Genomic DNA, 16,103 nt, shown 5'->3' on the forward strand with positions numbered 1-16,103 from the left:
CTATCATGAAATCCAACTTGAAAAGGCGGACAAGAATCGTATACACTGCTTGTGAGACTCCGGTTGGCCTTTCGTAGTGTCTAATTGTAACTTTTCTAGATAAAACAAGAACAGGTGCGGGGTTGCTTCACTTTGTAGAACCCATGATGCCGGCGGGTTCTCTTCTCCTCGTCCCAAATTTGCCACGGATCCAATATGCGGGATTTAGACTCTGTGACGTGGATTTCGGACCGTGCCTCCTCTCTGGGTCATCAGAAAACCTTACCTGAGCCTGGGGCGAAGCAGGCCGCGAGGGGTTCTTTAGAATTTGCCGCAGAAAAGCCTTGACCCCACCGACAGACAGATGCTCTCTGGGTACCAATCCCGTGAGTCCAATCAGGGCACCGCCCCTCTGCCAAGCCAATGGCTCGGGACGAGAGCAGGAGGGGCGGGGCCAGCCCTGCAGGCGCCGTCGTGATTGGCAGTCCGGCTCCCGCAGCCGGCGAGGTCGCCCGGTCGCCTAGTCTGAGAACCCGGGGCGAGTGCGTATCTACAAAGTGTGTCAGCTCCGAGGCGCCGTAGTGGCTTCCCCACCCCCACCCCCCGGCCGGGTGGGCGGGGCTGGGCGGGGCTGGGCGGGGCCGGGCCGGGCTCAGCGGCTGGGGCTCGGCTCAGTTTAGGAGAGCCTGATGGCTGCGGTGTTTCTGGTTACGCTGTATGAGTATTCGCCGCTTTTCTACATCGCGGTGGTCTTTACCTGCTTCATCGTGACCACCGGCCTGGTATTGGGATGGTAAGTACCGCGTGGTCAGAAACAAGGGACGTAGGGGCGGACCGCTGGGGCAGCGGGGTCGCGGAGAACAGCGAGGGGGAGGGCATCGAGCCGCGGGGGCTGCGGGGCTGGGGCTCCTGGGGCCGCGGGGGAGCGGGGGCCGCGGACCTCGACCGGCTCCCGGAGGACAGCAAGTTGCGGTGTGCACCTGCGTCGCTGCTCCCTGCATCCCTGGACCGTCCCCGTCGCTGCGGGCATGGGGGCGGGGGGGAGGTGCCGGAATGAGGTATTTCGCCCAGCTTTGTTTCTCAAAGAGAAGGCGGCCGGTGAGGGCCTGGTCCGGGCGTTGAGGTACAGAGTGCTTGTCCAGCAGGCTTGAGTCCGTCACCTGCGGTGCAGCGCGCAGACCTGGACAGTGAACACAGTTGACTGTTGTTCTGAGCAGAAGCGAGCGCTTGGCCTCGGAGCTTTCAGCGCAACTTGTAACTGAACTCCGTTACCGTGTGAGAATGGAATGGCTTCTAGATACATTCCACGCCTTTTGAAGTAATATTTAGTCGATGGAACTGTGAAAGTCACAATTTCAGAGCCGGAAAAGACCTTTGAGATAAATCACATTGACGGGTAGGGGCAGTTTACCCAGTGGAGACCAGGAGAACAGACTATTAGGTAATCCCTGAGCAGTTCTAGCTCAGAGACTCTAAAATTTCTCTCTTGAGGAGATGCCATCGTATCATGTTTAGAGAAGCCTTATGAATGCGGCTATTTGAAACCGTCTTACTAATTCATCCACTGAGGAGAGAGACATGAGCTGGAATTTTTTTTTTTAAGACTTTATTTATTTATTCATGAGACACAGAGAGAGAGAGAGAGAGGCAGAGGGAGAAGCAGGCTCCATGCAGGCAGGGAGCCCGACGTGGTACTCGATCCCGGGTCTCCAGGATCAGGCCCTGGGCCGAAGGCAGGCGCTAAACCAATGAGCCACCAGGGCTGCCCCTTGAGCTGAAATTTGAAGGATAAGGATTTTGAGAAATAAATGAAGTTGAGTGTGTCTGGTAGAGAATGGAAGGCATTTCAAGGATACAGCATGAGCCGCGGGGGGTGGGGTGGGGGGCAGAGGAAGCGTGTTACTGACTAGATCAGCCGGTGTAAAACAAATTTAAAATATCCCTTGACGCGTGTATGGAATTACTTTGCAGAAAGGAAACAAGCTTTTGTTAATTTCTGAAACTACATGCCATCTTTAGAAACCAAGCCCAGTTTTAATATTTCCATACTGCTCCTCACCCTGCCAGCTGTAGAGCAGAAAATTCCTTGTTTGTGGATGGATGGGAGAAGTTTGTTATTCTTGATCCATCAAATTTTATTGCTGTTTATTGTTCAGGAAAGTTTGCAGTTGGAATTTGCAGCTTGGTTGCCCAAGTGAGTAAAGCAATCTTAACACAGGGTTTCTTAATCACTATAATATTAGTGTTATTCTCTTAGAAGAATGTAAATTTTCCTTCATTAAGGAAAATAGGTAACTAGTTGATCATTGCATTATATCCTTAAATTTTAATTTTCTGTAGGCCAACTAATTAGATTCCTTAGATATCTATCTGTAGTATTGGGAAGAGGAAAATGAGCAAGGGCCAGAGTGATAATGATGGCGGCATCTGTGGATGAGGGTAGTCGGGTACCTCATGTTTGTAGTGGTTAAGAGACAGACTTTGGAGACAGTGGAGTCATACAGACCTAGATTCAAATTCTGGCTCTGCCAAGTTTAAGACTTGTTTTGAAAGCTTAATGATTACCTAACCATTCCATTTAGATATGATTTTAGAAGGGTGGAAGGCCAGGTTAATTGTAGAATTTTTGGAAGACTGGGCTAAGCATTGCTGAGACCCCAAGACTATGTAAGTGCCAGTCAGTTTCATTCTGATTTGGGCCTAACCAGTTATCTTGAGCCTAACCCAACCATTCCCTTTATCGGAGTTAGCTTTGTCCATGTAGATAAAACATTTTACTAATGTTTATTTGTTAACTTAAGCCAAGGCAACAGAGTCATTGAGTAGAAACAAAGCAAACCATCTAGATCTCATATAAACAATTTTCTAATAGTACCCCAGACAGATGGTAAACCCATGAATCCACACTGTGCTTTTCAGCCATGTCATTTTTCTTTTAACCCCCCCCCAAATATAATCCCTACTGGTTTTGTCTTCGCCATTATCTCAGTACTGCTCTGATTTTCTTTCCCACTGGTTCTTTCTACTGTTCTCTCTTGTACTGTGTGGGAGTGGACAAAGAATAGGAACATCTGAATATTGGAATCCCAATAGCAATAGCAAAGAATCATGCCACTGAAGTATGGTATTTCTCTTTAACTCTATGGTGGTTTCTGTGAGCTCTAATAGCTCAAGTTTATTAAACTCTTGATATTTGCCAGGCACTGTGAAGAAAGGAGACCAAAATGCCCTACATCCTTTAACATGTCCAAATAATAGGGGACCCTGACTCTGCAACTGCTCTCTGTTTCCTCTTGACTACAGATTATTAAGCAATTGTCCCTCAGCTTCATAGCACCCCTTTAGATGCTGTCTTGTGAATCTGGGGCAGAACCTCTAAACCACATTTCTTCTTTGCTAGCTGGCTGCCTAGCAGGCTTTGGCAGCAGAGGAGGGAAAGTAGAAGGCTAGAGGACAAAGGGGCTTGCTGCTTCCTGTGTGACTCTTTTTCTTGTCTGTCTCACCACAGTGATAGTGCCTCACAGTGGTCCTAATTTTTCCAGTTTGTAGTTATTTACTCTCTTAGAATCAGCCTATCGCACCCCTTCAAAGATATTAATACCCTTTCCTGAGATCCTAGTCCAAGCTTCATAGCAGTCCTTCCTCCAAATTTCTCAGCTATAGTAGTTTCTTTCCTCTATCCCTGTTTTGGAGTGATAGCTACTTTCTTCTGGTACTACTTCCCTGATACTCACTGTCCCCTTTTTTTGCTTTTTCAGCTCTTCAGCATATGGTAAACAATTATTCATAGTAAATTCTCAAAATAACCGGCGTGGTTTTGGTCTCCTGATTAGACTTATAAAAGATATTAATAAGGAAATTGTTACTCAGAGTGGGACCTTTGGGAGTTACTCTCAAAGATGGGCTTAAGGAGTGCTCTGGTCACATCTTCAGCTCCTTGCCAACAGGAAGGATATAAGGTCCTAGTAATCCACGGCATGTATTGGCATCACTATTAAACAAATGACTGCCTTTGATTGATTGTAATAAAATGATTTTGGAAGTGATTGGGGGACCTAGGAGCTAAACCACTTTTTGACTATAAGGACTGAGAGATGGGTGGGATGGGTGCTTCTGAGATCACTGGAGCCCTTACGGAAAGAAAATGACAAGCTAAAATCTTAAAACACTTGGGTCAACTTTTTAGAGAATCAGAGAGGTTCTGTAGTTCTAAAGCACTTTATTTCATACAGCCACAGAACTAAACATTGTAGAATTTTAGTTGTGCATAACAGAACTATACAACTTTATGGATGTCTCATTTAGGACACTGAGTGGAAAGAACAAGAGCCCTGAGACTTGGAATGGGAACATCTACACTGACGTGGCTAAAGCTGAGAATCTTGAAATCCCAGTCACTCTGACTCTCCCTTGTTCATGGAAGCAGACTGCTTTGCTTTCCATGTCTGGGAAAAATGGCCCTCCCTTGCTTGGAGGTCCTGTAATAACCTTGCCTAGAGTAAATGCTTTGCAAAGGATATCTGTACTCAAGATCTATCTCTATAACCTGTTGCGAAGCCCAGATCTCTTCCTGCTCCAAAGGACAGGGACAAAAATCCAACCCAGTTGGAAAGAGCCTAGCCTCTAAGATTTGCAAGATTTTGCTAATTTGTATTATTGGTAAGGAGGAGTATGTGTGAGAATGGATTATAAGTAGGTTAGGCCAGGAAAGATAGAATGTAACACTAAATCAGATAAAAATTTGTTTACTTATTTACTTATTTTTTAAATTTATTTATTTTTAAAAATATTTTATTTATTTACTCATCAGAGACACAGAGAGAGGCAGAGACAAAGGCAGAGGGAAAAGCAGTCTCCCTGTGGGACCCCAATGTGAGACTCGATCCCAGGACCGCAGGATCACGACCTGAGCCAAAGGCAGATGCTCAACCACTGAGCCACCCAGGTGCCCCTTATTTATTTAATTTTTAGTAGGTTCCACATGCAGTGTGGAACCCGATGTGGGGCTTGAACCCACAATCTTGAGACTGAGACCTGAGCTGAGATCAAGAGCCAGATACTTAACCTACTGAGCCATCCAGGTGCCCCAGATAAAATTTATTGTTCTGAGTGTGTTCTTAGGAAAGTCTGAATCTAAGGTACTAACTCAGATTTGGTTGGCTGAAATTTAGACTCAGTGGTGGCCTATATGTATTAAGGTTAAGGTGGTAGAACTTTCCTGGCATGATGAGGAAGGAATCTGAATGCTCAGAAAGATAGAAATATTGGACTGGATTTATTACATGCAACCTGCACACCCACCCACCTACTGCATCCTTTAAGAGTACACAGAAGACACACCTTTCATGAAAACACTGAGAAGTAAATTGCTGAGAGGAGACTCATATCCCTGAAAATCTCTGTTCCTAGAGGTTGTTTATGATGCTGGGAGCTCCTGACTTGAGGTCCAGTGGCACCTCACAGGAGTCAAGGTGTACATATGTTCCATAATGGGCAGTGGAGGACAATGCAGAGAATGTTTTGGCCCACGAGGATTTTTGGCAGTCGCTAATGGATTACAGTGTCTCTAGGAATAAAACAGATGGGCAGCCTATTAAATGCTACAAAAACTACTTAGAAGGAAAAACTCAATGTCTGGAGCCAGAAACCTGACTTGAGTCATCGCAGCAGAGATTTACCACCTTTCATCCAGTTTACAGATACAAGCCAATCCATAGACCTGGAGTGTCTGATTAAAGGGGAGGTCAGGTCCCCTATAGGAAGGATTCTGTATCCTTCAGTGCTACCACAAGGAGATACTATATAAATCATTATCCAGATCTTTCTCTTAGGCTGTTGTCTCTCAGAAGCAAACATGCTCTTCTGTACTGTGGTAATACTAGAGCTGGGACTTGGCAAATCATTTTTCTCTTGTAGTTTGCTCCCTATTAGGCTCTGCCAATAGAGGATGCTAGAAAGAGACTGGAAGGCTGGAGAAGGAAGAAGAGACTTAACAGTTTGCTTCCTATTTCTGGTCTGCAGAAACTGGCCTTTACCCTGGCAGTTGCAGTTGACCTGAGTAGCAGCAGTTTATTTTAGTTTACATTTTTTCCTCATATCTAGAACTAGCCTTAGCACACTCCTTCAGAGATATTGATACCAGCTGGCCCACACTCCTACCACAAAAGTCTGCATGCCAACTCTGGGGAATCCTTTATCCGAGCTTCTAAATTGTAATAACTACTAGTCTTCCCTTTGTTTCCCCAGCCCTAGGAGTGATAATTGCTTCGTGCTAGGATAACCCACTGTCCCCTTCTTGCATTTTCAGTCTTCAGTACTTGATTGACAATTCTTTTTTTTTTTTTTTTAAGATTCTTATTTATTCATGAGAGACACACAGAGAGAGAGAGAGGCAGAGACACAGGCAGAGGGAGAAGCAGGCTCCATGCAGGGAGCCTGACGTGGGACTTGATCCTGGGTCTCCAGGATCAGGCCCTGGACTTAAGGTGGCGCTAAACCACTGAGCCACCCCGGCTGCTCTTGATTAACAATTCTTAAATAACAGATGTGTCTCTGTCTCCTGCCAACCATGCCTGATTCATTGACCTGGACTATTTCTCATTTCATATGCTGTTGAATGCAGTCAGTTTTATGTATATGATGAGGTTGGTGATGAGGTACAGATTCCTCTTTAAGAAAAGAGTATGACTTTAGTTTGTACTTGATTAGGGTACAAAATACTTAACATTTGCATTGGCAAGAATTTTTTTTGAGCAATCTAGAAGAAAACACAAAACTATTAGATATGACATTTTACACCTTCGTAGGACCTTAACATCACTTATTTTAACCCTTCATTTTACAAATAAAGGCACAGAATTTTAGAGATTGAGTCGTTTTCCCAAAGTCATATCATTAGCCCAGTAGTTCCCTCAGAGACAATCCTCCCATACCAAGGGTTTCCCCATGAGTGGTTTTTATATCCTGATCCAGTGTCAGTATCCAGCTAGTTGTGTGAAACCATCTTTGGGAGATCACCCTGGAGAGAAGGCCCCCTCAAATTAACTGCCTGTCTGATTTTTGATTGGCTTGAGAACTCAAGGCTGAAGCAGTAATAAAAATTGTTTACTACTGAGCCTAAAATTTTAGCTTCAAAATAACCTTTATTCTTGAGGAGCTCCATAAGATTCCAGACACAAGGAAAGGAGGTCCAGTCTACCAACTCAGCCTCTGAGTAGAAGCTTCAGAAGTGTGCCAGGGTAAGCTGTTATATAGGCAATAAGAAAAATGTGGTCAGAATTGGAGGTCCACAGATTATTGCTGTGCTAGAAGTTTAAACATTAAGAACAAGTGCAACAAACAACTTTAGAACTGAGAAAAGCCAGAAGTATAGAAAAATCCAGGAGGAATAACTATAAAATTGTAATAGTAAAGGAAAGAGAATAGAAAATTCTCTTTATAGAAAAAAAGGGGGGCTAAGTTTATATAAAAGAAACTAATGAATGTTTAGAAACATTTATTTAGTTGGCATTCCATATTCCATTACTAACAGTTGCCAACATGACTTTAAGTGGAAAAAGATAAGGATGAAATTTGATTGAACAGAAAATTTGTCAATTTTCCATTTTACTATTTTATTTTATTATTCCTTGTAATCTCATATCAGCCATGATCTGATAGGGCATCAATGTCTCTGTTCTAGTTTTTGATTAAAATAGTGGAAAAGACCAAATTTTAGGATGGTGGCCAGAGACATGTCATTAGGTCTGTTTATCAGTATTTTACAGAACCACTTGTCAGCACCAATTATGGATTACTATTTGACCAGTCTTCAGTTTTTTGTTTTTTTTTAAGATTTTATTTATTTATTCATGAGAGAAGGGGGGGAGGGGAGCAGAGACACAGACAGAGGAGAAGCAGGCTCCATGCAGGGAGCCTGATGTGGGACTTGATCCTGGGACTCCAGGATCACACCCTGGGCCGAAGGCAGGCACCAAATCGCTGAGCCACCCAGGGATCCACTAGTCTTCAGTTTTTAACCTTGTTCCAGGTCATCTCTTCATATAGGCTTTTGAGTAATATGTTAAAGATAGAAATATTGGTCTCGGGATCCCTGGGTGGCGCAGCGGTTTGGCGCCTGCCTTTGGCCCAGGGCGTGATCCGGGAGACCCTGGATCGAATCCCACATCGGGCTCCCGGTGCGTGGAGCCTGCTTCTCCCTCTGCCTGCCTCTCTGCCTCTCTCTCTCTCTCTCTCTCTCTGTGCTGACTATCATAAATAAATAAAAATTAAAAAAAAAGAAATATTGGTTTCCATCAAACAGGTTAAAATTGTGGAAGTTGTAGATTTTGTGCAAAAATGAGCAAGTTCATTCTGGGTTAGGTATGTATGAAAAGGTTTAGGATTATACTAGGCTGAAAGTTCAGTATGAGTCATCCATGTGTCAGCTGCCCAAAAACCAGCTTACTTGATCTTAGACTACATTAAAGATAATGCTTAGGACAAGAGGTGTGGTCAGACTGCGACATTACTATATTACACAGTGAATTCTACTCTTCCCGCCCCCAATCCTTTGTTCTCCCCAAAACAGGATTTTGGGGTAACAGAGCTGGTGAAGTCAAATATGGATCCAGAGCTTTGATTCAGCATTGGCTGCTTTAGTCATGGTTGGCTAAGTCCTTTAAGAGGACAAGAATACAAGAATGTCTTAGATCGTAATTCAGAAACATGGCAGTGTTAGGACATAATTCAGATAAGCCAGTAATGAAAAGCCAAAGAGCAAGAGCATTAACCTTAAAGGAAAAGGTTAATAACTTGTGTTAAAATTAAGAACTTGGGCAGCCCCCGTAGCTCAGTGGTTTAGCGCCTGCCTTCAGCCCAGGGCGTGATCCTGGAGACCCGGATCGAGTCCCACCCACGTCAGGCTCCCTGCATGGAGTCTGCTGCTCCCTCTGCCTGTGTCTCTGCCTCTCTGTGTGTGTGTGTCTGTCATGAATAAATAAATAAAATCTTTTTAAAAATAAATAAATAAAATTAAGAACTCTGCTTATCAAAAGATACCATTATGAAGGTGAAAGGCAAGATGTAGAAGGGGTGAAGACATCCAACAAAAGAGTCGTATTCAGAACATATTAAGAATTTCTATAAATAAGAATAATTGGTCATCTGAGAAATAGAAATTAAAACCATACTACAGTGCCACCAAATAACTACTAGAGTGTATAATAATGTTTTGGCAAGGATTTGGAGCAAGGGGAGCACTCATTGACTGCTGGTGGGAGTGTAAATTGATATTACCACATAGAACAATTGTTAGCATTATCCACTGAAGTTGAAGAAGCACAGACGTTATGGCTGAGAAATACCATTCTCAGCCTGTGTGGACCTAATAAAAATGCATGTACGCGCATGTGCACCAAGTGCCTTGTATGAAAATGTTCGTATAGGCATATTCATAATGGCCAGAATGTGAGGACAACTTAAATATCTATTAAAGGTAGAATGAGTAAGCAAGTTCCAGCACATTTATTATACCATAGAATACTATAAGGCCACAAAAATGCACTGAATATAACTGCATGGATGAATCTTCAAGCATAGTGTTGTAAAAAAGGAAATAAAAGTATACACAGCATATATACAGCACACTTCCACTTACATAACAATTCAGAAACAGGTATGCTAAATTATAGTAATGAAAGTCAAGGCAGTGGAGAGGGAAGGGGTACTGCCTGAGAGGTGACACACAGACTTTCTGAGAATATTGTTTGGGTTCTTAACCTGAATACCAGTTTACTTTCTAATTCATTGAAATATGTTTTGTGTACTTTTCTGGCCAAGGGTTTAGCACGATTCATAATACCAATTTGAAAAGATGTATTTGACTCAAATCAAGGACCTTAGGGTGTTAGAAAATGCAGACCCAAGATTAAGCATGAGGCAGAGAAATAAAAAAATCTAGGGAGATTAATTTCTTTTCATAGTAGGTGTGCTTTGGCAGCTCCAGATATAATGCTGGGCCAAGCAGCCTTGGATAAGCATGTTTAAAAAGAAGGAACACTTTACATCTCATATTATTTGTTCCATTCTAAGGCATATACAAAGCCACAGAACAGATATGGGATATCTTTCCACAACACTGATTTTATGTAAAGATTTGGAGAGGGCAGCCTGGGTGGCTCAGCGGTTTAGCACCGCCTTCAGCCCAGGGAGTGATCCTGGAGACACGGGATCGAGTTCCGCATCAGGCTCCCTGCATGGAGCCTGCTTCTCTCTCTGCCTGTGTCACTGCCTCTGTGTGTGTGTGTGTGTGTGTGTGTCTCATGAATAAATAAATAAAATCTAAAAAAAAAAAAGATTTGGAGAAATAATATATTTATATTAAAACCAGATATATCGGGCAGCCCTGGTGGCCCAGTGGTTTGGCACTGCCTTTGGCCCGGGGTGTGATCCTGGAGACCCAGGATCGAGTCCCACATCAGGCTCCCTACATGGAGCCTGCTTCTCCCTCTGCCTGTGTCTCTGCCTCTCTCTCTCTCTCTCTCTCTCTCTCTCTCTGTCATAAATATATTTTAAAAAAAACCCAGATATATCATGGAATAAATAAAGCATATTGCAAAGGAATTTCGTGCTCACAGCAGCCTGCTTCCAGATATTTCTCCAAAGCCTTGCTTTTTGGGTTTCTGACTCCTATACCTTTAAAGATTGTTTAATTGAAATTTTTAGGTACAACATGATAAAGTACCTGAAATATAATGCTTGAACCTACAGTAGAACTGAACACAATAAGCTCTGAGTTCTGGTGTTTACTGCTGGTAGTGTGGGTGTATGGAGCCAGGCAGTGGGAGTAAAGAAAAAAAGGGAGAAGGGGACAGTAGGGAGAATTAAAATGATGAAGGGGCCAGGAAATGTAATGAGTATGTATAGCATAGAATCATGTTTTTCTCCCTTTGTTTTTTTCACTCCAAGGGATGAAAGAAAGAAGGGGAAAGTGTTATCTTATGGCTCTTGTGGGAAGACTGTATCTTGTATCCTGCCATTTCACATTCCCAACTTAACCTCTAAAAGGCCCTGGGGCAATGTTGGGCTGTGGACACAGGGACTGTGGGGTAACCAATTCTGACGTTCAATAAGGAGAAGTTACGGGATTTTTCTTTCTAGCTTTTCTGCCAACACCTACATTTACTCCATCATCAACATTATCATTGCTAGCACTTATATAGTGCCAAGCCCTGTTATAAATGTTTCCAGATGGGAAACCAGTTAAATAAAGCTTGAGTGATTACTTAAGGACGCATAGCTATTAAGTGTCTTATTCCTGATTTTAGGAGGAAAGCAGTTTTTCATTAAATACGATGTTAGCTCCACATACTTATTGCTGCCGTTTATCAAGTTCCTTAACATTCCTAGTTTGCTGACAGTTTTTATCAGGAATAGATGTTGGATTTTAGCAAGTGCTTTTTCTGCATGTACTGAGATGATCATATGATTTTTCTTTTTTTAGTCTGTTAATATGGTGAATTACATTAAATTTTTAATGTTATGTTAAGCTGTAAGTAGGTCCTGATGTATTAGCCTTTTAATATATTGTTGGATTTCATTTGTTAACATTTTAAGAAGCTTTGCATCTGTGTTCTTGAGTGATATGTGTCTGTAATTTTCTTGTATGTCTCTACCCCTTAACTGTAGACTACATGAAGTTGTCCTTCAGCTCACTGATATTTTTTTTTAATCCAGCCTTTTTTTCCCCCTTTTTGTGTTTTATATTGGATTCCTTTCTGTGAATAAATCTTCAAATGTACTAATCTTTTGTTCTATAATGTTAAGTCAGCTGTTAATCTTATCCAGTGTATTTTGTCATCACAAATGTTGTATTTAAAAAAAATGTTGTATTTTTTCTTCTTCAGAAATGGATTTGGGTCTTTTTAGATATCTTCCATATCTCTATATAATATGCTCAGTCTTTACTTACTTTTTTGAAAATATAGAGTTTAGTTACAACAATTATTTCAATGTTCTTGTCTACTAGTTCTAGCATCCATGTCATTTCTAGGGTCTAGTTCTTTTGATTAGTTTCTCTCCTCATTATGAGTCATATTTTCTTCTTTGCATGGCTGTTAACCTTTTATTGGATGCTAAACATTGTGAATTTTACTTTAAGGTGCTAGATGTGTTTGTATTCATATATATAATCTTGAGCTTTGTTTTGGGATACAGTTAACTTACTTGGAAACAGATTGATCTGTTAGAGGCTTGCTTTTCAGCTTTCTTAGCCAGGACCAGAACAGACTTATCCAACAATTCCATAAAATTAAATTCATCTAGAGTATAACTGTATTCCATGTGTTACTTTTATTGGCCTTCTCTTGGCCTTAGATTTATTTATGTGTTTTGAAATTTTGGTTTGCAACCTAAATTTAAGTAGTTTTCTTCCCCACCCTTTGTTTTCATCCTTGCTGTTTAACCATTTTACAATTGTCTCCAACTAGATTCCTAGGTGCCCCTTAGTCAAGGACCTGGTGATGACACTTCTGTTCCTTATTGATATTGGCCTAACCCAGCTCCTGGATTCAAATTATGAACTTCACTCTGGCTCTTGTCTTTAGCAGACAACCTATAAATAAGATCTTCATACTGTGGGAAGGCTTACTTCCCACTGCCTGCTGCCAGACTCAGGACCCATCAAACCATGGCATCAGCCTTACTCATTACTTTATATTTCTTTCCCTTTTCAGAGCCATAAAGATTTGTCTTTGAAACCAGCTATGTCTCTTTTTTTTCCAACATTTTATTATTAAAATTTTCAAACATATGGAAAGGTTAAAAAAGTTATGCAGTGAATATATATATATGTCCACACTTAGGTTCTACAATCAATATTTTGCTATAATCAATATAATCAATGTTTTACATATTTGTCCATCTTATTATTTTTTTTTAAGATTTATTTATTCATGAGAGACAGAGAGAGAGGCAGAGACACAGACAGAGGGAGAAGCAGGTTCCTTGCTGGGAGGGTCCTGATGTGGGACTCGATCCCGGATCCTGGGATCAGGCCCTGAGCCGAAGGCAGACACTCAACTGCTGAACCACCCAGGCGTCCTGTCCATCTTATTTCTTAATCCCTTCAAAATAAGTTGTTACTCTTCCCCAAATACTAAAGCATTGCATATTAGAGTTCAACATTTGGTTTGTTTGGGTTTTTTTTAGAGAGGGAGGGGGGAGGCACAGAGGAAGAAGGAAAGAGACTCTTAAGCAGGCTCCACACCTCTCACGGAGCCGGCATGGGGCTCAATCTCATAATCCTGAGATCATGACCTGAGCCGAAACCAAGAGTCAGATGCTTTAAGTGACTGAGCCACTCAGGCATCCCTCAACATTTATTTTTTTTCTTTTGAAGTAATATTAACACACAATGACATATATAAGTCTTAAGTGTTATCAAACATATCATCTGTACTCAAACCTCTATCAAGATATGGAACATTACCATCACGAGAGAAAGTTTCCTTGTTCCGTTTGCTAGTCAGTCCATACTCCTGAGAAGCAACCATTGCCCTGTTTTTATTTCTGCTATGGATTAGTTTTGCCTGCTTTAGAATTTTACGGAATCGTATCGCATGTACTCCTTTGTATAAGACTTCTTTTGCACAGCATGTTGGTCGTGAGATTTACCCATGTGGCTTTGGCAATAATTTATTCCTTTTCATTGCTGAGTACTACTATTCCTTGTTTAAACATACCAGTTTGTTTGCTTATTTCCATGGCGTCTTTTTGATTTCTCTGTTTATTTTTTATCCATCATTACTAAGTTTCTGGAGAGAAGAGAATGCATCAAAGTATGAAAATGTCCCCTGGTTTAACTAATGTATATTCATTTTAAGTTACCTTTTTTTTTTAAATTGAGTGAACCTAGCTGCTTTCTAATTTTATAAGGAATTGAGTTTGGTCCCTTTCACTTTCCTTCTAATCTGTTCAATGTACATTATTGCAGTTTTACGTGAAATTCACAAGTGGAAAATATATAAATGAAATGCTCTATTTGGTGTTTAAAAGTTCTCCTGTCCCATAAATAATATCAAATAGTCTGCATATTAAATATGAATATGTTTTTATATTATGTAAAAAGTCAATAATTCTTATAATGTTTTTGCTGTTATGTTAATTTATCTAATGACTATACTACTTTGTTATCAACAATAATATTAACAATAGAACTTTTCATTTTTAAGAGTATGTCATTTCAGCCAGTTGAATGATATATTGCAATTGTATGGGGCCTCTAATCTCTCAATTTTAGATTAATTCTGTAATGCTTATGTTAAAAGGAATAACTGATGAAGCACAATATACTTCACATATAGCAAAGTTTCAGCATTTGCTAGAATTATGTATTATTTTATTTTTATTTAGGTTTGGTTGGGATGTTCCAGTAATTCTGAGAAATTCAGAAGAGACCCAGTTCAACACAAGAGTTTTCAAAAAGCAAATGAGACAAGTCAAGAATCCTTTTGGCTTAGAGATCACTAATCCATCTTCAGCTTCGATTTCAAGTTGGTGGCTATTTCCCAAGTTTTTTTTCTTTCTATGCCCCTCTCTTAGCATTTTAATTTTCTTTCTCTATTGCTTTCTCTTGATTACACTTAAGTATTTATTGAGCACCTGTTTTGTTCTGGGAGCTATATTATAATACTACTTTGTACTATAGATACAAAGACTAATAATTCACAAAACTTGCTCCTTAGGAACTGACAAACTAGCAGTGGCATTCATGTGAGAAGAATGAAGTATCTTAAGTGTTAATAAGAGAAAAGTCTTAATAAGAGAAGCTTCTTAGGTCACTGCCATTTTCATGGATCTTCAGTGCAGTGAGAAATATATGAATGGTATAGATAAACACATTACTAGGTTGGTAACCTTATCAAGAACAAATGTTTTTAATCTGAAATTATGATATTTTGGGTATAAGTTATTTTGGCATAAAATGTTATTTGGGGAGATGGTAATAATAGATCATAGTTGTTTGTTTCTGTGCTTACTTGGAAAAGTAAATTATCTGTAAAACTAGGAACCACTGGATTGAAAGAAGGAAAAGGAGTGAGGGAAAAAGAAGGAAGGGAAGAAAGAGAGAGAAAAAGAAATGGTTAAGTTTGCTGAGGTGGGGAGGCATATTCAGGAAAAACGTTATTATGGGATGCCTCAGTGGCTCAGCAGTTAAGCATCTGCCTTCGTTTCAGGGCATGATCCTGGAGTCCTGGGATCGAATCCCGCATCAGGCTCCCTGCATGGAACCTGCCTCTGGCTATGTCTCTGCACCTCTCTCTCTCTCTCTCTCTCTCTGTCTCTTGTGAATAAATAAATAAAATCTTAAAAAAAAAAAAAAGAAAAAGGAAAAGCGTTATAAAAATGTGCTCACTCTCTCATTGATTGATTGATTGAGTCTTGAAAGATAAGTAGGTGTTTATCTCCTGGGATTGAGAGCAGTTCTAAGAGGAAGAGGCATGAACAGAGCACTGATACAGAATGAGAATAATGCAGAGAAACAATAGTTTGTTGTGGATAAAACATAGTGTAGGACAGATTAGAGAGAAGAGTAGGGGAAGACTCAGGTTCTTTGCAGGAGCCCTCCACAGACAGATCCTATTACCAGGATAAAGAATACAGGAGAAGCAGCAGGTTTTGGAAGAAAGGTAATAAATTCAGTTTTGAACTTCTGGACTTGAAATGCATTTGTAGCAATTAAGTAGAGATACAGAGTGGGCAGCTCTAGGTACAGTTCTGTAGCACTAGGCTGAGACCCTATCACCTTTTACACTTGGTCAGATATCTGGTATCTTAAAAACAAACAATCCCAAACTTTCTCAACTATTTATTTATTTATTTAGATTTTATTTATTCATGAGAGACACAGAAAGAGAGAAGAGGCAGAGACACAGGCAGAGGGAGAAGCAGGCTCCATGCAGGGAGCTTGATGTGGGACTCGATCCCATGACCCTGGGATCACGCCCTGAGCCAAAGGCAGATGCTCAACCACTGAGCCACCCAGGTGTCCCACCTTTCTCAACTTCTTATCTCCTTGAAGCTACTGCGCTCTTTCTCTTCCCTTCACAGCCAGGCATCTCAAAAGCAAGTTGCGTTTTTCTTCT

The 16,103-nt window shown here is 41.0% G+C and overlaps 1 protein-coding gene across 1 annotated transcript in view; it reads left to right on the forward strand.

Annotated features, from left to right (window-relative positions):
- The first annotated feature begins 596 nt into the window (after positions 1-596).
- The window catches only part of CGRRF1 (cell growth regulator with ring finger domain 1), a 30,366-nt gene continuing 14,859 nt past the window's right edge, over positions 597-16,103 (forward strand). The window contains exons 1-2 of the mRNA XM_026000662.2: positions 597-772; positions 14,371-14,510. Of these exons, the coding sequence (XP_025856447.1) occupies positions 669-772; positions 14,371-14,510 (244 nt within the window). The 5' untranslated portion in view covers positions 597-668. The remainder of the gene's footprint in view (positions 773-14,370; positions 14,511-16,103) is intronic.

This window comes from Vulpes vulpes, chromosome 6 (assembly GCF_048418805.1).
Source record: "Vulpes vulpes isolate BD-2025 chromosome 6, VulVul3, whole genome shotgun sequence".
Lineage (NCBI taxonomy): Eukaryota > Metazoa > Chordata > Mammalia > Carnivora > Canidae > Vulpes > Vulpes vulpes.